Raw genomic sequence first — 26,626 nt, 5'->3', positions numbered from 1 at the left:
ACGTTGTGTATAGAGTATACTGTGTAGCTTCAGACACAAGTGATTTACTACAATAACATAACAAATTCTTTATGTGCAACACATATGAATATACTATTACTACTGACTACTAAATTAAATTCTACTTTTTTAGGGTTATGTATACTATTTCACAACAAAATACCAGACAGTATTTTGAATTTGTCAGAAAATAAATTTAAAGCTCATGTGAAACTCACGAAAAAAAGTTTATTATAACATTAATGATTACCTAAATGATAAAAATATCTGGTATAAAATGTGTCCCTCTTGTTATTAAATAACTTGTAGTGTATACCTACATGGATTTAAAAGATGTGTTGCTGTTGCGTTTTCTTGTCATTTCTTCTCAGCCGTAAGTAACACTTTGCGAAATGACGTAGATACAAAAATGTTAATTTGGCCTTCAACAAATTTATCTATGATAATTACGTGAAATAAATGATTCTGATTCTGACCATTATTATTACTATAGTTTAGTCTACGCCTGTATCAGGGGTACTAGGTAATGTCCCAGATCAATACTTGGTGCAGCTGCAACCCACGCAGGGTTCGCATTGAGAGCGACATCGTATTCATCGCGTCCGCATCTGATTGTGGACCACAGCGGCTTTACAGCCTTTTTTCTAGTACACAGGGTGTTAGTGACATCGTAACGAATACTGAACAGGATGATTCAGACCATGATTCTAAGTTAACATGAAATATCCCAAAAAACTACAAGAATTTTGCGACAGAAAATTCCACTTGAAATTCCACAGAATCATCGCTTAAATTTTTCGTTACGAAGTCACTAACACCCTATCTACTTGTATAGCTACTTGTATGTACTTGTACAGTGTGTGATTATCTTATTATTCTGAGTTAATATCAAGTGAAATTTACCACCACAAAAGTATAGGATCATCATAAACTGCCTATATACGTCCCACTGCTGGGCACAGGCCTCCCCTCAATCAACCGGAGGGGGTATGGAGCATACTCCACCACGCTGCTCCACTGCGGGTTGGTGGAGGTGTTTTTGGGTGTTTTTTTGTTTATAGGATAATTTATTATATTTGGAACTAATGAAGTTTGGACATTCGAAACTATTTAGCATGAATTACATCGTTATCGAGCGGAATAAGTAAATAGCAGCAATAGTGCAATTCTTCTTCTTCTATCGTGTGGGTTGTGAGGTGAATTACCAACCTCATCAACCCATCAATAGTGCAATTTATAAACATTATAAAAGTAAATCATTTTTTCTCGTTATTCTCGTCTTATTGCGTAATGATGAGGGATGAAAGGCATATAACGAGGTAAGTTATGAGTATGAATGTGGTAGGTATAGGGGTAGGGGACGACCCAAGAAAGTGTGGAAGGATATATGTGTGAAAGGTGTGAGTACTGAAATGACGACTGACAGAAATAAATGAAACGGGAATACATGTTGTGCCGACCCCATCTAGAGCGAGATAAGGGCAGGAGGATGATTACTAACTTCACTTATGAGAAGTTTTCAAAGGTAACAACAAATAATAAGAATTGGAAGTATCTCCTTTGAAAAGTGTCAATTTGGTATACTCGAACTTTACTAGAGGACAAAAAATATAAAATTCATTTTTCGTTGAATATTTCAAAGAATTTAGTTTACACAGAGTCAGTTGCAGAAATTGAGGAATGCATTTATATTGTCTACGGAATTTCTATTTGTGTTGACCTTGCCTTATCTAAAATTTACCACTCAATGTTACAATCATGGTACACACAAGGTATTCTATGAAAAGCCATCATTGCCAGCCGTTTGATGAGTGTTACCATTAAATTGGTATCTCCAACATTCCAAGGACTTGAATATTATTATTGAAAGTTAAGCGAAGCTGTCTAACATAATTAATTACTACCACGTGTATAAGTATATAAAAATTATTAAATAGTAAAAAATTGCCTTGCAAAGTAAATTAAAAACATAAGTCGTGGGTAAATTTTTTTTTGCAAAATGGCAACGGAGGGTGAGATGACGTCAGCGGTGCTAACCTTGAAATTTTAGCTGTCACTTTTGAGCATACCTTGTTTTGTTGTACCATAGTTACAATCTTAAATAACCTTTATAAGAATATTCCCTCGGTCGAAGGGAGGCCTGTGCCGAGCAATGGGATGTATATATGCTTCGTGAATGATCATTAAATTATACAATCGTAAGGAAATAAATAATAAATTGATAAAAGAGACATTATTGATACTTAAAGTCTGATCGGTACTATCAAATACATAAAATCAATATATACCTTTACAACATTATCCTCCTACAAACTAATGTATTGTTTCCAAGGCGGAAAAAGAAGCTATGGAGAAGCACTTACCACATTGTCACACAGATCAATGACCGAAAGGCCATTATTGGATTACTCTCCTTTAATCCTACTTGTACACACCCAGCCGAATCTCAAATTAACTTAGGTTATCGCCCTTTAAGAATAAACTAAGCGAAACTAAGCGCCTAAAAGCGAAATATAATACGCGCTTTTTTGAAAAATCACACTCTATTCATATTCATTTATTTCGTAATAGTTATATTACATGTCATATGGATGATAATGGGTTTTACGGCTGATGATGATGATGGATGATAATATAGTAATCTTCTTCTATCGTGTGGATTGTGAGGTGAATTACCAACCCCATCAACCCTGGTGTCAGTGTTATTACTGAGCCGCCATAGGCCCCTGACATGACTCATGTAACGACTACGTACTTACATCAGTAAGTAATAACCGGAACCAACGGCTTAACGTGCATTCCGAAGCACGGATCTTTTTACTTTTTAGACAATCAGGTGATCAGCCTGTAATGTCCTAACCAAACTAGCGATCACAAAGTGTTTTTTGTGATTTGTCCCCACCAGGATTCTAACCCGGGACCTCCGGATCGTGAGCACAACGCTCAACCACTGGACCACGGAGGCCGCCTTTGTTCCCACTAGTTCGATTCATTAGTTCGATCGTCGGACTAGTGAGAATTTTTTTTCTCATTAGTTCGACCGTCGAACTAGTGAGCATTTCTTTTCTCATTTGTTCGACCGTCGAACCAATTTAAATTTAAAAATAGTTCTACCACATTTCAATGTTTTACTAATTTCGTAATAAAATTAAAAACGCTTGGTTCGTTATAAAATATATATTCGTGTACATCTATAGGATATCTTAGATCTTCTTTCTTATCGTGTGGGTTGTAAGATTGGTCATCAATCCCTGGTGTCAGAGTTATAGAGCCGCCAAAGGCCTCTGACGTGGCTCGTAACGACTACCTCCATAGATAGTAACCGGGACCATCGGCTTAACGTGCCTTCCGAAGCACGGAATCGTCTTATTTTTCGGACAATCTGGTGGCCCGCAATGTCCTAACCAAACCGGGAAAGTCTCACAAAGTAGTTTTTAAAAAACTGTTTCCCACCCGGGAATCGAACCCAGGACCTCCGGATCGAGAGACCAATGCTCTAACCACTAGACCACGGAGGCTGTCTTAGATCGAATACATATTTAAAAAAACTTATAAATTATAAGCTGGCTTCCTAACAAAGTAAATAAACAATACATATAGATTACACAAATCATCGTCATATCACCCGGAAGTTGTCTACTGCACATTTCCTTAAATACATCTATACCTACATCGCCTAGGTATGTGCATTATACATTATAAACATTTATTTATTTGGAACACCTACATATTTAACTGCAGAAGGAGTGTGGTAATACGTAGATTTTATTTTCATTTTGAGGGTAGATGCTTTTTTAGCCTGTTTAACTATGCGATATGATGTATTGCACTAGTCATGCGCTGCAGTGATAACGTTTTATTTATTGGTGCCTGTTTAGTTTACTGTTTATTTTTTCGGAATGACGTCTAAAGAATTGAAAATTATTAAAAGTGGTCGAGGAAGGTTTCTGCAATTAGAGGGATATCAATATTACTCAATGCGTAAATATAAAAATGGTCAAAGCATATGGCAATATAGTATTTTATTATTTTTTAAGTTTGATTATTAGATCAATGGTAATCATATAGAGGTAATATGGTAATATTTAATATATATCTTTGACAGAATACATGTGTTCATAGTTATTTCTCTCTCTGCTTATTGAGATAAGTAAGACTGGGAAAAATATATTTGATCATGTATATTCCATCAAAGATGTAAGTACAAAAATGTTTTATAATCAAAGATATGTTATAGATGAACACGAATATGTAATCTAGTTAGTTACTTTTAGTATTTGATTATTTTTTAAGTTTGATTATTAGATCAACGTCATGGTAATTATATAATATGATAATATTCAATATATATCTTTGACGGAATACATGTGTTCATAGTTCTTTCTCTATCTGCTTATTGAGATAAGTAAGATTGGGAACAATATATTTGATCATGTATATCCCATCAAAGATTTATAAGAATGTTTTATATATTTTATAACAAACCAAGAGTTTTTATTTTTATTACGAATTTTATAGCCGAGAATTCCGGGTGATATGACGATGATTTGTGTAATCTATATGTATTGTTTATTTACTATTATTTACTGTGTTAGGAAGCCAGCTTATAATTTATAAGTTTTTTTAAATATGTATTTGATCAAAGATATCCTATAGATGTACACGAATATATATTTTATAACGAACCAAGCGTTTTTAATTTTATTACGAAATTAGTAAAACATTGAAATGTGGTAGAACTATTTTTAAATTTAAATTGGTTCGACGGTCGAACAAATGAGAAAAGAAATGCTCACTAGTTCGACGGTCGAACTAATGAGAAAAAAAATTCTCACTAGTCCGACGATCGAACTAATGAATCGAACTAGTGGGAACAAAGGGGAGGCCGTTATAGTAATATATAGTAATACAATTATGGTACTTAAGTACTAAGTGGTAAATATTAAAGTTAAAAATTCGTAAAAGCTGTAGAAAGTGAGTTCGAGTAGCCAGCATTTAAGCCTACTTTTGAAACATTTCAGTGATGGCGCGTCAACGAATAAGTTATTAAGCTCTAATAAGTTATTAACTTATCATAAGTGCAGTTTTCCTAACACAGTTGACACGGCCATAATAGACGGCGATACGACTCACCACCTACCACGTTAGTCAGGTAGTGGGTACGTAGTTCATCTTGCGACAGATGTACTTCTGACCATCCCAATTTGGATAGTAATGAGTTTGGGTTATGTTACATTCTGATGTTATTCTCTTCAACAAAGCAAAGATTTCTTTCAATTAATTTCATTCGAAATAATGGTTCTGTATTGCACGATTTTTTTCTTTCAGCTACTGTGCCATTACTGTAAGCAACACTGGTCGCCATCCATTAGGTATATAATGTGGCAATAAATTTTATCAATTACGGAAAGTTTCGGTTGTTGGGTTTTAGACTAAACATGAAAAAGAGAGGCTTATCAACAGCCTCTGTGGTCCAGTGGTCAAGCGTTGGGCTCATGATCCGGAGGTTTAAAAAAAAAACACTTTATGATCTCTAGTTTGATTAGCACATTACAGGCTGATCATCTGATTGTCCCAAAGTACGATGATCTGTACTTCGGAAGGCACGTTAAGACGTTGGTCCCGGTTAATAATTACTAATATAAGAGAGTAATCGTTACATGAGCCATGTCAGGGGCGTTTGGCGGCTCAATAATAACCCTGACACCAGGGTTAAAAAGGTTGGTAATTTTAATTTACCTCACAACCCACAGGATAGAAGATGAGTATTAAATTGAAACAATTAGGGACTTTCCAATGGCGTTCTTAAGTTTTTCTTCGTTTAAATGGATGGAAGTTGTAATCGAACTTTGTTATGATAAAAAGGATCATCATTTATACGCAAAAACAAAGATAAAAGATGCATAATGTCTGTTATCCTTGAAATTAGAAGGTTAAACGAAGAAAAATCTGTACAGCGCCATCTATATTATTTTCCCTCATTATTTTATCCTTATATCTTAGCCGCTGGATGCGGGCAGCGCAGGACCGATCGTCGTGGAGATCCTTGGGGGAGGCCTATGCCCAGCAGTGGGCGTCGTACAGCTGATAAAGATAATCTACCTATCTGATCTTACCTATTAAATGTCAATTTGAAAATTCCCACCTGCGTACATAGATATCTACAGCCTCTCTCAGCGTGAATAAAGGTCAGGAGTTCATCATAGAATCAATACAACACCCCCCCCCCCCCCCTCCTCGTCTCTCATTGCACTCCTGACTCCCCCTATTGCTTATTTAATACATTTCTTAGAAGATGCTCGTCGCCACGAGTTCACTAACAAGGTCGGAACCTACATATAGTATAACTTTAACTAGTAAGCAAAATCTTTATATAAAAACTAGCTCCCCGCATCGCATTTATAATATTAATATGGATTCTTCGGGCACTAAGTGACTGACCACCTATATACAGGTGTACAGTCATGAGCAATATAATGTACCCACTTTAGGACTCTGTCGCACTAACATATTTGGCATTTAGTGAGACTTACAGTTCAATTTGTCAAAAAAGTTAATGTGACATGGTACCAAAGTGTATATATGTATATTAATGCTCGTGACCGTACAGTGACATCGTAACGAAGACTTTAAGGGATGATTCAGACCATGATTCTGAGTTGAAATCAAGTGGAATTTTCCGTCGCAAAAGTATGGAACTGAAAATAATTTTAATAAACACAAAAAAGATCATTAATTTTGGGACGGAAAATTCCACTTGATATGAACTCAGAATCGTGGTCTGAATCATTCCCCTCAGTATTCGTTACGGTGTCACTAACACCCATACCTACTTGTATGGCTACCTGTATGTACTTGTACGGGGTGTTAGTGACATCGTAACGAATACTGAGTGGGATGATTCAGCTCATTATTCTGAGTTAGTATCAAGTGGAATTTTCCGTCGCAAAATTGTATTAAAATTGTAAATTGTATTAACTCAAAATAATGAGCTGAATCATTCCCCTCAGTATTCTATACGATGTCACTATCGTCATCTTAGCACTTCGTATCAAGATTGGCTGCTAGGTGTCTTCTGATTAGTCTTGTGCCTCTGACTACCCCATTAGCGATCATGGATGTTAAATTAAATTAGTTTTAGAAATTTTCAAAGTATTATACTTACCACACAGGCGACGGACCAATGGTAGTCGTAAATTGTATTTTAACTTGTGACTCTGCGCACCCACCATATTATCGTTCAAATACTTCGGAACTTCAGTAGCAAGTGTATAAAGAAGAGATTTTCGTGACCCTGCCCTGCCCAATAGGGACTAGAGGCATGAATATGTAAGTGAAAAAACTAGAATTGGAAATAATTTTAATATTAAATGTAAACCGACTGTAATAAAATGGCAAGTTCAGCTATCCAACCCACACAAAACTGATCTGCGTAGCAGCTTACGTCACCGCCGCCCAGTCGTAGCTGCTCTACGCAGTTCGTAGCGTTATGCTACGAACCTGACGCTTACGTAGAATTAAAATTTAATCATAGAATGGACAACAGCTAACGCTTTATGTTTATAATTTTGTTATATAATACTTGTGTAGTGTAATGTAATAATGCCTGCTAATACGTTTATTACATAAGCTTCTCTTATAATACTTGTCTATTAATTGAATTTCCCTTTTTTATTGTTTTAAATTTATTTAAATCATATCTACAGGCAAATGTTACCACGCAATATTTGTGATTATAATATGTTTTTTTCCTGCTCGAACAAGGTGGTCGACCTCAACATACGCACGAAGATTATACGTATCCGTTGTAACCCCTGACCTTCAAATCATGAGAGTCATATATGTGTATAAAAAACCGAATAAAACCTACCATTCACTTTTATTCTAATTCGCAAGGTGATTCGTGTAGGTGTTTTCATAAAACTATCAACGTTTTGCTAATGTTTATGTTGTGGCTAGAACTTAGAATTGACCATCTCATGATGTGATGTTCTCGATCATTCATGAAATGATCATAATTTAACGAAATAGAATATGACTTGTTGGCCACAGTATCATGTAGTTTGGCCAGATCAATAAACACAAAACTTTTAACGACATGAGCAACTAAATGCATGATTATTTCATGATATGGCCAAACGCTGGTAATCATATCGTAAAATTAGTAACATTGTCCACCGGTAATGGCGCTGGTGTTCATTATATTTAAAACTTGATTGATATTATAATCTATGTATCAATGTAATTGTATAAATTTCCATATCGAGGGTATCGATTAGGTAAATAATTTTAAATCTAAGAAATGAATTGACTATTCGCATATATATTACACCACATAGTATGGACACCGCCTAAACGTTGATTGATATATCATGAAACGTTGACTTTTCAACGATATGGTAGGCTATTTCATGAAATATGACCATTTCATGAAATGGTCAAATACATCATGAAATGATAAATTCTAAGCCACGACATATATGTGGGATATAGAAATAAAACGGGGTATTTTAAATATCTTTACTCCTTCTATTTTAATTAATTTTAACAAAACAAAAAATACTTCTTCCCTTATCCTCTAACCCTGACCGACATCCCACGATAGACTCCCTTTCTTACTTTTTAAAACTGCCCTACGTCCCATTCATTAACTATCCTCCATTCATACCATAAACAATCAAATTCCCATTAATTATCCTTCCAAAGTATTCTCACTTTCGTACATATATAAGAAAAAAGTAGTTTCAAATACCTCGATGTTAGTTTAATAAAATCCAATTCCGTTGAACAAATTCAAAATGTGTGTTAACAGCACAGATAAATACACAGCTATTTAATTACGATCTACTATTTGATTATGAGGCCGCATACAAGCGACTTGTTTACACATTGATATTATGTCCAAACAAAGCGAATATGTACTCGCATTTAGATCTACAGAGGTTATTTACATGCATAATTGTGCTTATTTGAACGCAGTTCAACAATAATAAAATACTGTGATATCACAAACAGACACATAAAATAATAAGTCTGTAATTGGCCTATCCATCCATAGGAAAGGCCCGTGCCCCAGCAGTGAGGACGTTATTGGGCTGGTGATGATGATTGGCTTTTATTTATTGTGCTATATTTAGGTCTAACTTGTTTTGTAAGCTGTTGGTTGTCCATGTAAAATAGCTTAAGTCCAGAGAAGCTGGCAAAAGTGAGGTCCGGCCAGTTGTACTATGCATATGTCGACCACAGTGTCAGTGTTGCCACGCTGCTTTCTCCCTTAACAACTAGAGTGAATATGTCTTTATAGTGATCGAACGCAATCCTATCTTTACATTAAAAATACTATCATATATTGTATATATTATATATTGTATATCATTGTTTAATAGTGCGCGGTAACGCGGCCAGTATAAAGGGCACCTTTGAACCAGGTACCAGAGGGAGCGGTATTTTAGATAATGTAATGTTTCAATCAATTGTAATTTTAATCATAAATGACTAATTGTATTTATTTTATTCTATCATGTGATTGGCAAAAATTTTGATACATTGACAGCTGTTATTTTCAACCAATCTTGTGATAGAAAATATACATCAACTGTAACAGAGCGAATCCTATCCTATGATTGGACAAAATATCAATATATTTACAAGAGCCGACAGTTTCAGCCAATCACAGGATAGGTTTTTTATATGTCAAATAAAAACGTACCAAAATCTGAGCACGTCAATGTGTCTAATACCTAATGAGGTAGACGAAGCCACATTGAACACTACGTCAGTCTACTTAGCGTCTAAAAAGTGTCGCTAAACTTGCAAATGGAAAAGCAGAAAAAAAATTAAACTAAGCAGATTGGAGGCGGATTTTTTGAAAAATGGTAAATAAATCCGTTTATGAGATTATCCATTGCCAAAGTCACGCGTGGGACAATGTGACATGTCTAAATGAAAAGTATGCGTAGCTTTTTTTCGCTAGATTATTATTTCATTCAAAAGAGACAGCTCCGTCACAGACTAAACATGTACGGAGATAAAACTTGTCTCCAGATTATACTGATAAACGTATGCATAGAAGAATTTGTGTCTAAATGGAGATGCCAAAGATATTTCTAGAACGCCGTTTACTATTACTTTACTAGCGAGCCCCGGCTTCGCTCGGGTGCAATGCTGGGGATAAAATGAAATAATTTACGACACCACATTAAAAAGCTCAAAAGTAACAGTATTTCTCCACTATTTAATGGATGTTATTATACATATAAACCTTCCTCTTGAATCACTCTATCTATTAAAAACCGCATCAAAATATGTTGCGTAGTTTTAAAGATTTAAGCGTACATAGGGATATAGGGACAGAAAAAGCGACTTTCTTTTATACTATGTAGTGTTATACGTTTTTCTTTAGTCCAAAAATGTGAAAAAACAAAATTCTAATAACACTGAAACTGCGTAGTCTGCAGGGGCCCGGTCTCCACCAAAACAATGAGGTGTTTAATTCGGAGAGATTTGTTTTAAATGACCAAACATAGATTTTCGGTATTTACACATCCATTGTTAATAATGAAATAATATAGCATAACATAAAAAAGCATCACGCCTTTGTCAGTGCCTCAACGCCTGTGTAGGTAGAAATGTAATATACACCCACTCCTCGCCAACTATGTTTAAGTCCCATGTCATAGGGGGCGAGCCTATTGCTGTTCATCATCATCAATTTAAGAGCCACGCTCTTGTCGGTGCAGCATTTTCCATGCTACTTTTACAAGCTTTTTGCTTTTTTTTCCATGCGCTATTGCTATTAACCAGGCACAAATCCTGGAAACTTCGTGATATCAATTTATCTATGACCCAAACATGTATTTAAAGTCATAAAGGTGAATTCAGTTGTTTAGAGTCAGAGACTGATAATAGTAATCATGTAATAATAAATGTTTCTTTCTTTCTTTAAAATCCTATTGGTTATTTAAAACACATCTCTCCGCATTGGTGTACAGTCATGAGCAATATCATGTACCCACTTTAGGACTCTGTCGCACTAACATATTTGACATTTAGTGTGACTTGCAGTTCAATTTGTCAAAAAAGTTAATGTGGCATGGTACCAAAGTGTATACATATTAATGCTCGTGACCGTAGTCCGAGCCTAAGCATTGAGCTTTGAACTCTCAATTGGCAAAGGTAACAAGGCAACGTGATCCTGCCAAGGTCAAAGTTCGCCTAACACGTGTAGCACAATACATTGAATCCCAACGGTTGGAAGAACACAACCGTTTCTATTCTTTCCTTTCTTATAAATAAATAATAAATTGACACGTCTACAACCACGGGCTGGCAAACGGACTCATACATACATACAGAAATTCAACCATGTAATGCACAATGGGGTGGGCGGAGCTACAAGTAACCAGAAGCTAGGAATAAAGAACTACATACAATTACGTACTATCTATAGCCATACAAGTAGATATGGGTTTTAGTGATAGTGTAACAAATACTGATGGGCACGATTCAAACCATGATTCTGAGTTGATATAGAGTGGATCTTCCTATCGGAGAATTCATTAAAATTTTAGTTTTTTTTTTAATTCTTTCAATCCCACACTTTTGCGACTTCAAATTAGAATCTTGGTCTGAATCATCCCTCATTTTTTTAATTGTATCTCAAAATGCTGTATGGTTAAACTAACAATAGAATAAGATTGATAAAATAAATCTTTATTATTATTATTATAAATATCTATTTTGTAAAACAAATACGTGTAAAGTCGTAGGACCGGATATTATGCTTTTAAAATGTACCGAATGTGCTTAACTAATGCGTTACAAGGTTATACGCCCAACGGTGTTTTAAAGTTGTAAATATACTAACCGCAATCACAACTTTATGAAGGGCTGTGGCTACAAAAACAATTTCACAAAATGAGGCCACGGCGCGTGAGATTAAGAGTAATGCATCGGAGACATTACGGCAAATCTGGGGCACAATAAAGAGGAGTAGTCACTCATGTTGCCCTGATATTGAAGCCGCGGGAGAAACTGTCGTTTCGCTGTTAAATAAACACATTGCCCAAGCTCGTAATCTCCATCGGAGTGGGCAGTGCCTCAAGTCATCAAAGAATATCCTGATGAGACATTTGGTATTATCACAAGTTGTGTCATTCTTGAAATAGGCTATTTTAATTTATTTTTTATTGTACACATGTAAACAAAGAAAGTTTTTGACGGGATCCCCTTTGTATCATCTGTTACAAGCAAAGAGTTCCCATCAAAAACATTTTCATGTCAAATGTTGCCAAGACGAGACCATAATAGGCTACTTGACAACGTAGTCAAATGAGATACTTTTTACGAAACGTCAAAATGCAAGTTTTCTTTGGAGTTTGTATGGAAATACTGCCCTGTGACGTCATCAATAAAAGCGGTCAAACGTCGTACTCATTGTTACTTAATTCACACCAGGGTTGATGGGGTTGGTAATCACACGATAGAAGACGACTTAATTCATAAATAAAGTTGAAAATAAGTCGAAACTAAAATGAGATTGATTTTTGATCATCTTAGACTGGCTTCTATTTCTAGATTAGCATTTTATAATTTATCTTTGACCCAGTCAAATACCCAATAAGGTAGTCTCCTAGATCAAAGATAAATTATGAAATTCTGATTACTAAATAAAGACATATCTAAAGGTGACAAAAAACGTTCTGTTTTTCCTATTTAACTAATTTTGAATTTTAATAAAGAAAAGTGTAATAATAAGTGGGACATTTTGTCACGTTTTTCTATGACGTCACCGGTTGCTCTCTCAAACAAGTTCCGTAGTAATTTCGTATTTTAACGTTTAGTAAAAAGTAACTGATTTGATTAGTTGGAAACTACCCTTATGGCCCTATTATGGCTCGCACTGTCAAAAAAATATCATAACTCCTAGAACTCCGAAATTCTAGTAACGAAATGCCAAGACAAGATTATACAGGGTGTTAGTTACATCGTAACGAAAACTTTGAGGGATGATTCAAAATAGAATTTTCCGTATCAGGATGGAACTTAAAATAATTAAAAAAACACAAACATTTTCATGAATTTTCCGACAGGAAATGTTAGTAACTCAGAAACATGGTCTGAATCATCCCCCTCAGTATTTTTTACGATGCCACTAACACCCTGTATATGCGTGAGCTTTGTCTGCTTCTATATCTGTCTGTGAATATCGCAGTCATACACAAAACAAATATCGTCATCCCGGACCTTCATCCGCCCACGACCATGCTATAAACGCCTCCTTCCCGCCTACACGTCTTTTATCGTCGAAAATAATTATACATTATACGACATTCATTAGTAACACAACAATACTGACAGACATTAGTTAGTTCCAACAGCTATTTTACATGTTTCACTTTGGTGTCACTTTTTTAAATAATTCTCTCGTGTGGGATGCGTCAATAACCGACCTCATCAACCCTGGTGCCAGGGTTACTATTGAGCCTCCGTAGGCCACTGATATGGTTCATGTAACGACTACATACTCACTTAGGGTTGTATTAATAAACTAATCTCAGCTTCGAGACTGCCCTCAAAAACACGTCAATGTGACATACATATATACATAAACTCACGCCCGTAATCCCTAATGGGGTCAATGTGACAGTTCTTATATAAAAACAGGGACTAGAGCATGATCTTGATGGCAGTCTCAGCTGAGATTCGTTTGTTAATACCACCCTTGGCTAAATAGTAGCAGGGACCCACTGCTTAAAGTGCCCTTGAAGCACGGATCATCTTACTTTCGGACAATTGGGTGATCAGCCAACAATGTCCACACCAAACTGGGGATCACAAAGTGAGTTTTGTGATATGTCCCAACCGGGATTCGAGCCCGGGACCTCTGGATCGCGAGCCTAATGCTCAACCACTGGTTGTAATTACAAGCAGAAAGGGTAATATAGGTAAAAACTTAAAAACAACTTTTTTAACTATAGGTAAATCAAGATACAGCCAAATGGAATGCCTAGGGAATCCAAAACGAATGCTAGGACCATTCGCTGAGGTCCATTACATTTGGCCCGCCATCGATCTTCTGGTATGTCGTAAAGCCTACGATCCATCAATCAGCCTGAAACACGGTTTCAACAGCGTTTTATGTACTAGCATAAAGAATAATGGTACGTATACAACAGACACTCTCAGCCCCGCACCAATTCGTATCAGCACTTCCCACGCTGGGTCTCACTTTATAGTCTAAATGGCCGTAAGCCGTAGACGAGTAAGGGAGCGCGCGCCGATTGTCTATCTCACTCGCACTTACGCGGTAAGGCGGCACAAAGTAAATATCAGATATTTGTATGGACTGTCCGCGCTGTGGTACTCTGCTAGTAAGCAACTTGAGTGTTACGTATAGTGTTCCCTTTAGTCACAGAATAAGGAACAATACTACGTATAGAACGGCAACTCTCCTGTTGTTCGCAGTTTAGCATCGTTTTAAATAATAAAACGCTTTCCTTTGTCCAACCAAATGGTGAATGCCACCCGATACCTACAATAATTCACGCCTACAAAAAGGCAAAAAAAAAGTCGGCACGTGTTGGAACCTTTATCCGATGTTACGATGAAAAAGGTTTAGTTACTTTTTTCTGGAAATTATCCTCATTTGCGAAATGTAAACAGGTAAGTATGCAAATGTTATTCGTATATGTATTTTTAAATGTTTTTTTTATGGAGTATACGACTCTGTATTATCGTGATGCTTCGCTGTCAGTCTGTCAATAAGGTTACTGTACATAACAGAAAAACAGCACATTAAAACCAAGACAAAAACCCTAAATCAAATCAAACGTACCTTATTGAACACATACAGAACAAAAATTTATCTACAGTCACACCCCGGACATTTGTTTTACACATGACATAAAATACACGCGCAAATGTGTGTGTGACGTCTGAGGGCTGCCAATTATAATACTAATTTAACGGTCGTTACTGATTTAGGTAGGTAGTACTACATACGAAAGAAGCTTTTCTAATCATCAGTTAATATTTATTTATTTGTTTACCACACAAATCACAAACACGGTAAATAAATGGTTGACAATATAAATAAATAAGCTTTACACATGACTTATAATAGCATTCACATTATTTTTACATTAAGCACTTAGACTAGATTCAATTTCATTGAAAATTATTAGCAAATTTTGATGAACAATCACTATGAAAAACAAATATTTACAGGCGCCACGCAGCCGCTCCGGATTATTGTGAGATCCAAAATTCGAACAGATAAACTAAACTGATAAAAAAAAATCATCCGCGTGCAGCCTTCTCGATTCAAGACTAAAATATGACCCAAGGAGTTGCCGTTCTGTACGTAGTATACATAGTATTCCTTATTCTACGCTACAGTACAAGTGGGCGACCTTATTGCTCTGAAGCTAAATGACCTACAATAGGTGGCCTTCACTTTATCTCGGTAAAATCATAATGTAAAACCAACATCCATTTCAAATGTCTTCAACTTAATAAAACAGCCGCAGCTGGCTAAGATTAATTAGAACGTGATAAGTGAAGTGCAAATTTCAATATCCTTGTCTGACCTTCGTCTGTGGCTCGGACATTATACGAAGAGTTGCTAATACCTCCTGCCAGCTGAGAGCTGGCAGACAAGTATCCAGTTATCTCACTGTTCTACAATAGTTCTGTTCGGAAAAGGCGTGACTTACATCGTTGAGTCACGGGTTGGAATCCCGGCTCGGGCTGTATCCTAGTGAATTTGACTTTATGAGTATGAATTCATATTTCAATCATAGATAATTGCTATCGTGGTTTCCAGGATTTGTACCCGGTTAATGGCAATAGGCTCGCCCCCTATACATGAGACATAAACATAGCTGGCGAGGAGTGGGTGTATATACTACACCTACAATTCTAGCTACTCCTACGGGGATACAGCTATAATATTATGTTTATGTTGTTTACAGAAGTGACTGATTTTCCCAATTTAAAGTACAAAGGGTTATGATCTTGCCATATTGCGTTACTATACACTCTTGTCTACCCGTTCGGGATGTATAATGATGCTTAGTAGCACTGACTGTAGAAAACTGATTAGTAATGAATGAGCAATGAGCATGCAAAAGGAATGAGCCCTCCTTGTCCAGCAGTGGGAAACAATGTTTAAAAAGTAAGGAAAAATACACCCGCCTTTTCTAGCAGAAAAAAAAACAAGAACTGTTTCAATTGCAGAAAGTTTAACCAACACTGGAACAGTTTGTAGTCTATAACACCTAGTGCAACATTTACACAAGCAACGTTGCAACGACGTAGTAACGCTGTCTGCAACATGGAACGAAGCGCGCAATTGCAATTATTAAATCCCACGCAGAGATTCTACTTTCCGAACAAAGAAGACCTTCGCATGCAGCCTTGTGTGTCTTATATAGATACGTGTTAAGATTTCGTTACATTTAACGTTAAAATATCAGGCACTCATATTTTTATACCTTTTTAAGTATCTTATTTTTCTGAAATAACACAAGTACGTATCTTGTTTAGAAGTACTTAGAAACTATTAAACTTAAGAAGCACTTATTTTTGGTAAATAACTGAATCTGAATACACGAAAGCTTTTATATTATCTTGTAATAAAGTTTGGAAAACCATTTTCTACTAATGTTAAACTTCTATCGTGTGGGTTGTGAGATGGATTACCACCCCCATCAACTCTGGTGTCAGGGTTACAATTGAGCCGCCAAAGGTCCCTGACATGGCTCATGTAACGACTACTAATTTGCATCAGTAAGTAGTAACCGGGACCAACGGCTTAACGTGCCTTCCGAAGCACGGATCATCTTACTTTCGGACAATCTGGTAATCAACCTGTAATGTCCTAATTAAACTAGGGATCATAAAGTGCTTTTCGTGATATGTCCCCACCGGGATTTGAACCCGGGACCTCCAGATCGTGAGCTGAACGTTCAAACCACGGGACCACGGAGGCCGTTATTACTGTTAATGCTACACTGTATGGGATTGACTACGGTTTTCACGAGACGGGGGAGGCACTTTAATCAAAAATAAACATAAGTTCACGACTTTATCCCAATTAGGACTAAGTACACACGCCTCACCGACCTTTTTGCTAGACCAGTGTGATAGGTGCCATATCGCCGTCCATAATGGTCGAGCCGACTGTGTTAGTGAAAACTGCGCTTAAGATAAATTAAAAACTCATTGGTGCAAGTCCGGTACCGTGGTTCGATCCGGCGATAACCGTTAAGGACCACAGTTAAAAATAAAACGTCAACATATACAGGGTGTTAGTGACATCGTAAAGAAAACTTTGAGGGATGATTCAGACCATGATTCTGAGTTGATATCAAGTGGAATTTTCCGTCGCAAAAGTATAGAACTGAAAATAACTTAAAAAAATACAAAAAAAAAATTACTTTTCCGACAGGAAAATCCACTTGATATCAACTGAGAATCATGGTCTGAATCATCCCCTTCAGTATTCGTTACGGTGTTACTAAAACCCATACCTACTTGTATGGCTACCGTATGTACTTGTATGGGGTGTAAGTAACATCGTAACGAATATTGAGAGGGATGATTCAGCTGATTATTCTGAGCTAATATCAAGTGGAATTTTCCATCGCAAAAGTACAGAATTGAAAATAATTTAAAAGAACTAAAAAAAATCACGAATTTTGCGACACAAAATTCCACTTGATTTTAACTTAGAATCATGGCCTGAATCATCCCTCAAAGTTTTCGTTACGACGTCACTGACACCCTGTATACTGAATGCCTTTATACAGTTCTACACTTATCATCACCACGCTGACAGCTGACAGGAATTAATCCGCCGCTCCCACAGAACGTGCTAAGCCAGGAATTACTGCCGACTGGATTATATTAAGCTGCTTTTTATTAACGTGTTTTTGTCACTGGCAACGAAATAATTGTTCAAAATACACAATACAATTTTCAGGATAATCGCGAACCTGTTGTTTCTGTTTAGATTGGTGGAGGCGTCTAAACCAGTGGACAATATACATGAGTATCAAGCCCTATACATACACTATACACAAAACTTTCTATTTATAATGCTGTCTGTAAAAGTTTAATATGTATTGCTATATGTGTACCTAAATAAATAAATAAATAAAATAAATAAATAAAATACGCCAAGACAAGAACATTTTCTTTAATGCCGAATGGAGAAACTGCTCCCTTTTTGAAGTCGGTTGTCTACGTACTACACTTTTAAAATTAAAATAACTTTTGAAGTACATAGTATACACTTTCGAAATAAAAAGGACTCCAAATTTGGGAATAGTTTAATAGTTATAACTAAAGCTGACAAAATTATCACCAATGTGCTTTTTTATTTTAAATCTCAAACTTTAGTTTAGAAAACAGAATTAAATTGTAAAAGTGTAGTCTGCTGATAAATATTTTTGACCTAAACCTTCTCTACGAAATCGAGAACATAATTTCCGATCTTTTCCCATTCTTACAAAACGTGTTAACCCTCAGTTCCCTACTATGAAACACTCAGACGGACACTCTTTATGCCTGCATAATTTTATATTCACGCCGCTTCAACAGCGAGAATATTCCAACTTCGCACATAAACTCTACGACGTGACGGCAACTCAACCTTCTAGTGTAAACCGTTTTAATTTCAACCTTTGAAACTTTCAAGTTTGTCGTCAGAAAAGGTCAAATGTTATTAAGGATGAGAACAGTGAGTTCCTCAGTTTTCAGAGTTAAATCAATATGAAGGTTCATACTTACTTGCATGCATACTTGCTTATTTCAAGCTTACTACAGCCACCAAGATCCTCATATACCAAAGTAAGTGGCATTATCACCAAATAATGCAAATCTGTATACTGTAATCGCATTGGACACTCGTGATAATGTCGAACTGATAACATCATGTCGGTGGTTACATTACCATTCTATATTGTCCCCTGACGTTCACGAAAAACGTGTATTAATCGGAGTGGAACGTACCATTTATCAATGTCGAGCCATTGGGCGAATAAGACGGCTTAAACAAGACTAAACTTTATTATTTACAATTTTAGAATAAGGGTTGCTTTATAATGATAAATGAATATCTGTCTCTAGCTCTAACATCTCGTATTTTATTTTAAAATCGCACATAAATTCGCAATATTATAGACTGTATAAGCTTACAAACTAAGTTCGTAACTACTTGAGAGTTTAAAATTTATCAAATGAAAGACTTGAGACTGGCACAACTATTACTTTGAACTAGCGCGGTCGCAGAACAAGTTTACAACGAAGTAGATGACTACAAAACGATTTAGTTTAGAACTTAATGCATAAGATAATACACAATATAGTGGTAAAGATCATTCTTGTTTGTTGTCTGTACGAATTTTGCTATTATATAATTCACCATACTATGTCATCATCTCCCTAGCGTTATTCCGTTTTAACAGGGTCCGCTCATCTTATCTAAAGATTTGACAGGTCCGTTTTTTTTTACAGAAGCGACTGCCTGTCTTACTTTCCAACCTGCGAAGGGAAAATCAACCCAATGCCCGAAAGGCATTTCTCGGGTATGTAGGTATCATACGATGTTTTCCTTCACCGCTGAGCACGTGATAATCATTTATGATCTAAACGTTTCACCATACCAAGTATAGTCATATCAGCAACAGTACACCTGATCTATTCGGATCACTATCTTGCTTAGGACTATTCAAATATACCGACCTAAATAATACATCATTACAAACATATACCGCCTTATCAATTAAAAAAAAAAAAAAAAATAAACGAGCGGTGAACGTGTTTAAGTATTTGATAGCCAAGTAAAATTGAATCCAAATATCAAATTATTCGATTGAACTTTGTTTGGCTATCAAATCACTGCACAAGTTCGACCCTTGTTTTATTTTTAACCGACTTCGAAAAAGAAGGTTATTTATTGGTAAAGCGGAAAAAATACAAAACCTGTTTTCACGTCACGCTTATAAACATTTCTAAGGTAGTTTTAACGACTTGGAAGGTTAAAAATGTCACATCGAAGCAATTCATCTAAAAAGCAATAATGACATTTGCGCAAATAAAAGTAAGTGCGCAATGCACACAAATGTCAAACTGCAATATTTCTTTATCCATTTTAACCCCCCAGGAGGGTTAAAAAGGCCACATCGAAGCAATTCATCTAAAAAGCAATAATGCAATATGATATTTGCGCATATAAAAGTAAGTGCGCAATGCACACAAAAGTCAAACTGCAATATTGTTTTTTTTTTAGATGAATTGCTTCGATGTGACCTTTTTAACCCCCCTGTTCCTATCGCAAACGAAACAAAACCAAATGAAAAGTTCATTAAAACTAAAGTGAAAACTCGAACAAACGAGAACGTTGCTTCATAAATCAATACCAACCACTTTGTAATTTCACAACGCGCCGAAACTCTTAAATAATTAAAAAAAAAATACCGGCCATGTTTCCACGTGTTATGTACATACTTAAGCCTTAAGGGGTGGGGTAGGGAGGTTTAGGTTGTTGACAACCCTTTCAGGGGTGATGTGGTTAAAATAACATTACGCTTCGAAAACCCGTGCGTGTTTCAAATAGTAATTGTACAATATTATACTTAACTCGTTAATTCGAACATGTTTTGCACATTTGGAGTTTTAATTTATGAAGATAAATATGTCGTGCCGTACAGTGACTTGTCACTTCGCTTATAATAATTTCATCACGACAGATAAGACGTCACTTAGTCAGGGATTAGCTAGGTATTTATTTATTTAAGTATTTATAAAAGGTACACCAACAGCTTATATAATAAAACATTTAAAAAAATAAAGTTACATCAGGAATTGGACTGTTAGGTATATAAGTCACCCATATACCTTTATGTTTTCCAACTAAATATTAATGTCAATGTGTGTATATTTTAATGTTGTAAATGTATATGTGTGTCGTTGATTTTACCAGAATAAACTTTTTTATTATTATTATTTTTATTTTTAAGTTAATTATACTAAAAATAGACATGCATAATTTTTTATTCCAGACATTAAAATAATTCTTTATTAAACTGTTCATTCATTTATTTAACATAATTATCATGGATAAACTTATTTAAATATAAATAAACTTAATAGAAACAATAATAAAAAACAGTAATAAACAAGTTTACAAAAAATAAGAATAGGTAATAAACGCAAAAATAAGGATTAAAACTATACTACTAAAACTAAATTAAAAAGCTCAATTAAAAATGCTCCCTTTTATCACCTCTCGACCGAATGTGCCCATCACGCTCGCAGCGTTGCCCCGTTGGATGGCGAGAGAAATATGCTGCGCTAAGTAATGCCCGGACCGGGAGTCGCCCCCCTGCTCCCTTAGCCGCTTACCCACCTCTCTGATAAAGCGCTTCGCTTCAGAACCCCAAGTCCCCGCCGTTTCGACGGCAAACGGCACAAAGTCATACGTCGATTCCAGGTTGGCGTACTTACCGTGCTTGAGACCGGCCGCTGCCTCGGCTGCTGAGCCAGCAGCACGTTTGGTTCCTCTTATATGAGAAGCCGCATACGTGCTAACGCATGTGGCGTCCCACACAAGACATCGCCCTTTTTTCCACGGAATCAACGTGAGACCGTCCGGCCGCTTACCGTCAGAACGGGACAAACCTGGCGGCTCCAGAACGCACGGCACACCCGCTGACGCCACGGCTCGTTTTAATATGGCATTGATTGTCTGGTGACGAGACATTCTACCTGCGCATTTATTGCATGCCAAGCCATGGTGTCCATTCGCCTCGACCATGCTGCCACAAACACATCGATGAGGCTCGCATATGTTGCACCCCAGCCGCAGCGCCGCTGCGATCCGTATGGAGTCATTATCTAGCAGAGTGCCCATGTGTGGAGAGGGTAAAGCACTCAGCCAGAGTCCTGACTCCGGACTGGCAGCAGCGCGCAACCTGGCTTCATCCGCACCCACGGCCTCCTCAATGAGCCCGGATGAGAAATGCTTGGATACGGTTTCGTCCCAAGCTTGCTGGCTGGCAGGGTTAGAAGGACGGTCGTAATCTGGACACAGTGTCTCCCAGGCCTCCAAGGCCTCCGCAACATAAGGGATGCGGAGGTCGTCACCATAAGAGGACAAAATGCGGGCGACAAGTCCGGCTACCCCATGCGCAGAGGCCAAGAACGCAATAGGTCCCGTGTCCTGCAGGCGACGCACACCTAGCCCACCATGGCGGATGGGCAAACCGGCCTGACACCACTGTTTTTCATTAAGGCTGACATTCAGTATATCCTCGAGAGTAACCTTCAGGGTCTCATCAAATAACAGTACCTCACGAGGATATATCCACGTAGGGGCCGTCCTGATAGTGTAGGTCAATTTCGGCATAGCGAAGCAGTTCCTCAGCAAAGTAAGGGCAACGTGAGCTGGTAAACTCTTCAAGTGCTCTGCGAGGGAGGAAAGAGCGTCCGTCTTCGCCCTTAGCTCAGGACCAACTGCTTCTGCAAAGATAGGGGCTCCCAGCAAGTTGAGGTTCGATTTATCTGTAAATCTCAAGCCGGGGATCAGCTCACCAAATAGCGATCGAGAAGCTGTAGACTCCACTCCGCAACCATATAATTCGCACTTTGCGGTGTTCACCTCTAGCCCCATAACACGCAAAGCCGAGAAAAGGGATCTCATATCCCTCGCCACCGTCTCCGGGCTTCCACCAATCGTCCCGTCATCTAAATACCACACATTGAGTGGTGACTTGAGATCGGAAACTACCGGATGAATCGCCAGGCTAAACAGTAATGGGCCGAGTGGATCCCCCTGCTGAGCGCCGACCTGCGACGATATCAAGGAGACCCCGTAGTATAGGTTGCTAGGAACTGCATATACCTGGTGTAAAAAGGGGTACAGCCCCGGAATATGTTCCTTCGCTTCCTTCAAGATAACGTCACGTTCCACCGAGTTGAAAGCATTTTTGAGGTCAACCTTAATAATGACATTGTCATCCCCTTCTCTGGCTGCAAACACGCGGGTGGCGTGGATGGCCGCCTCGCACCCCAGCTTGGTACCAAAACCTACTTGATGGGGCTGAAGGTAGTCAGATATGCCGTCTCGTACCGCGTGGCAACCCACCTTGGCAACCAACCTACGGAATGTGCTGCCTACAGCGATTGGCCTCACTCCGCCGTCCTTCTTAGTAAGGGCGCAAAGAGAGCCCCCATACAAATATGGACACACTTCCGGGTGTAGAGTGCCTTTAAGTAGGAAGTTGCATAATCTCGTCAAAGATTCGAGTAACTTAGGACCATTGTCTCCGGCCGACGTTGAAACAAGTTCTTTTAAATGGTCAGGGCGCATACCATAGATACCCCCCGCGGATCCGCTACAAAAGGTGCTTAACGCACTTCTCACGTCCTCCATTGTGACCGAGAGACCAACCACAGATGTATCGGGCGCTGCCGGGACGTCTAGTATCCGGGAAGGAGCTGGATGTTTTTCTTGTAAGGCGGAAAGGGTATCACTGTTTGAGGGGGCCAATGTGCAGTCGGAAACAAGCAACCGCGCCGCTCCTCTCAAATCTCCCTCAAAAACCTTTCTTTCCACTGCCCGGTATAAAGATGGGGGCCTACGACTATCCTGATCGTCCCGAAATTTAAGCTGCCAGTCGATAATATTAGCCTTCACCTTAGCGGTTAAAGATTTCTGTTGGCCCTGGTCCGGAACCTTCAAAGCTATAAATGAAAAAGATAGCAACTCGAACCAATCATTGGGGGTATTGTACTGGATACAGTTCTCGATCACCGCCGAAAGTTTTCCTGCAGCCAAACTTCTGGCTCCCTTAGGTATATGCCTAAGAACTCGGACATTTCCTTTTAAAAAAGGGAGATCCAAGAGCCTAGGCACACTCAAATGTGGCAGCGTCTGACTGGAGTCCACAACCACGGGGTCCTGCGCAGCCGATTCCTGTGTCACGATGTTTTTGTGCATACGACCAATGTGCCTATTAAGACCATGGGGCACAACAAAAAGGCGCTGAGAACTTGGACAATACGGACAAGGGGTGCGTGTGAGAGTATTCATTATTATTATTTTTTTACTATTAATCTTACTTCTATTATTAACACTTGCTAAAAATTATTAACACATTGCATTTAAAAATATAGGATACCCTGTCCCAATATACTTATACAGAGCAAGTCAATAATCCAAATTATTCCCCACATTTCAAATTAAGTACTTATACATTTGTAAACAAATTAAACCAAATTAAACTAAAAATTAAGACAATTAAAATTTTAAGAAAGTAGCGTAAAATACAAAATATAAAAAACAATTTATCCTTGACTATTTCTAGAAAATACCTATGTCAATAATAAGACATTCATATATTATGTTTCTTAGTTACAATTACAAATGAAAATAATAGGTATGTAAAAAAAAAAAAAAAAAAAAACATTGTTTCACACCGATCCAAAAGTCTATCAGTATCCACCAAAATTAGTACCTTCTCACGAGCAACGGGTCGGATGAGAAAACCGCGCCATCTGTAGGACTCAATCCGAAGTACGAGTGCTTGTTATCACTGTGTGATATCTCTTCAAACTCCCGAGATGGCGCTGGTGTCGTAAATTAAGAAATTAAATAGGAAAATAAATGAAAATTCACATCTGTTTTTATGTTCAAAGTCAAAACACTTCACGTTTCACAGAACGCATCACTCCACGGACAAATTCTGGCTTACGAGAGCCTCCAAAGATATTAATCAGCCCAGTAAGAAATTCACCATAATAAAATTATCTCAAGGCAATCCCTGTAGCTGTTGTTCATGGGATTTCCTCTTACCCTTCCCATTCAAATTTGTCTTGAATGTTATCTTCATGAACTTGCGGGAAATTAATGTAAAATATCCAAAAAATAAAAAAATAAAAAAAAATAAAATAATAATAAAAAAAAATATATAATTAAAAAAGATATTTCCGAGTGTTGGTTTGAACTTGGGATAGCTCATGCGCCATTTGGAAACAGTACGCTCTGATTTAGACCACTAGGCCAACTGGAACTTCACAAAAGTTTTGAAATTTACAAATAGTATGAACTAAGTGTAAAATTTTGAAAAAGTAACGTAACGGCAAAATTGTTTGTTGTTTGACATGAATTAAAATACAACAATCTAGATTCACTGGAAAACAGTCAGAAAAGTCACTTTTCACACACCTTCACCTCTTTCATTCAGTTTTTATATGCCAACCAAACAGAACTGGATATTAAACATCATATTGGCGCGTTATTTTGAAAATGATAGCGTCACTATGTCACTGAATCACTTTAGCAAACCTTTCTGTATATCCGTATCTAATTAAATAGATAACGTTCACTGTTATGTATTGATGGTCAATTGTTAGTTTTAGATCGGCACAGGTTAAATATCTTAAGTTATCTATTAATTATTTGAAAATCCACAACGCGCCGAAATGAACGTGACGGCAGCGCCATCTTTGTTTAATGACATTAAAATTAAAATTTATACAAAAACTCCTTGTTTCTAAGAACGGCAGTTAAATTAAATTACTTACATTATTTTCGGTTCAATTCAAAGAAATTGAAAACTATGAACATTTACGTAGGTGTGTGAGACGACTTTGAAAGAACGAAAAAAAGGCCTTAAGGATCGAGTATGTGCCAATTCGTACAATGACATGAACAAAAGGCATGAACACTAACACAATAATAAGGGGAACAATTTTCAGTGAACAGTCAAGTATTTTGTTTACAAATCAAATAAATATTCGATTTCATTAGGAAACATCTATAGAAATGCCATAGGTACCTTTAGCAAAACCTCCAAATGTCAAAGGTGAACATAGATGTATTGGAAACATGAAATCGCGTCGATATGTCCCGTCTTCCTCTCCCAGACTATACATTTACACAACCCTTTTAGCGTCAAATTCGAATATTTTATTTCATGTTTCCGTCCGTATGCTTTCAATGCCGATGTCAGCTTTTAAGGATTCAAAAGAATCTCAAGCGACGAGTCCTTATTCATTATTATACAAAACATTTCAATTCATGAGGTGTAAGTATAAAAAATCCTTAAAAATAACTAGAAGCTATTTACGAAGGCGACTAAAAATGTGATAATGAAGGAAAGATACGGCGCACAATCAATTTACAAACTGAAAATGCAAATGAGATCCGTTTTTAATTCAATTGACACCAACGACAGTTCCTGACCTGATTATTAATATAATTATAGGCTTATATCTGAGTAAGTATGAATATAGGGTTTTATTACAAATATCAGTTCGTAAACGTAAATTTTTGCAAAATTAGCACAGAGAGGATCGTGTTTGACACTAATTATGACGTTGACAAATCGTTCGCGGTCTGGCGCGTCTGGTTACATTCGCTTTGAGCTGATTATGATTGACCTGTATAATCTACCAGTTAACCTACTTCAGTCCATATTGCAATCGAAAATAAACAACGAACCCCTTAACAAAAGGCGAGAAATGTCCTGAACATTTCAATGACCGTGAAATTCATCGATAACACCCCTTAATGCGTCAACAATGGCGCCCGTTCATAATAAAAGAAAAGCGCGGA

General features: G+C 37.2%; 2 protein-coding genes across 14 annotated transcripts in view; both read right to left on the bottom strand.

Moving 5' to 3' along the window:
* The window catches only part of LOC126373756 (kinesin-like protein unc-104), a 139,880-nt gene that overhangs the window by 82,284 nt on the left and 30,970 nt on the right, over nt 1–26,626 (bottom strand). The window lies entirely within an intron of this gene.
* Nucleotides 19,272–23,377, bottom strand: LOC126373729 (uncharacterized). Its single transcript, XM_050019965.1, has 2 exons — nt 21,688–23,377; nt 19,272–19,321 (listed from the first exon to the last, which is right to left on the bottom strand). The coding sequence occupies exons 1-2, from the start codon at nt 23,375–23,377 to the stop codon at nt 19,272–19,274; spliced, it is 1,740 nt and encodes a 579-aa protein (XP_049875922.1).

This window comes from Pectinophora gossypiella, chromosome 16 (assembly GCF_024362695.1).
Source record: "Pectinophora gossypiella chromosome 16, ilPecGoss1.1, whole genome shotgun sequence".
NCBI classification, from domain to species: domain Eukaryota; kingdom Metazoa; phylum Arthropoda; class Insecta; order Lepidoptera; family Gelechiidae; genus Pectinophora; species Pectinophora gossypiella.
This window is presented reverse-complemented; position numbering and strand designations above follow the sequence as displayed.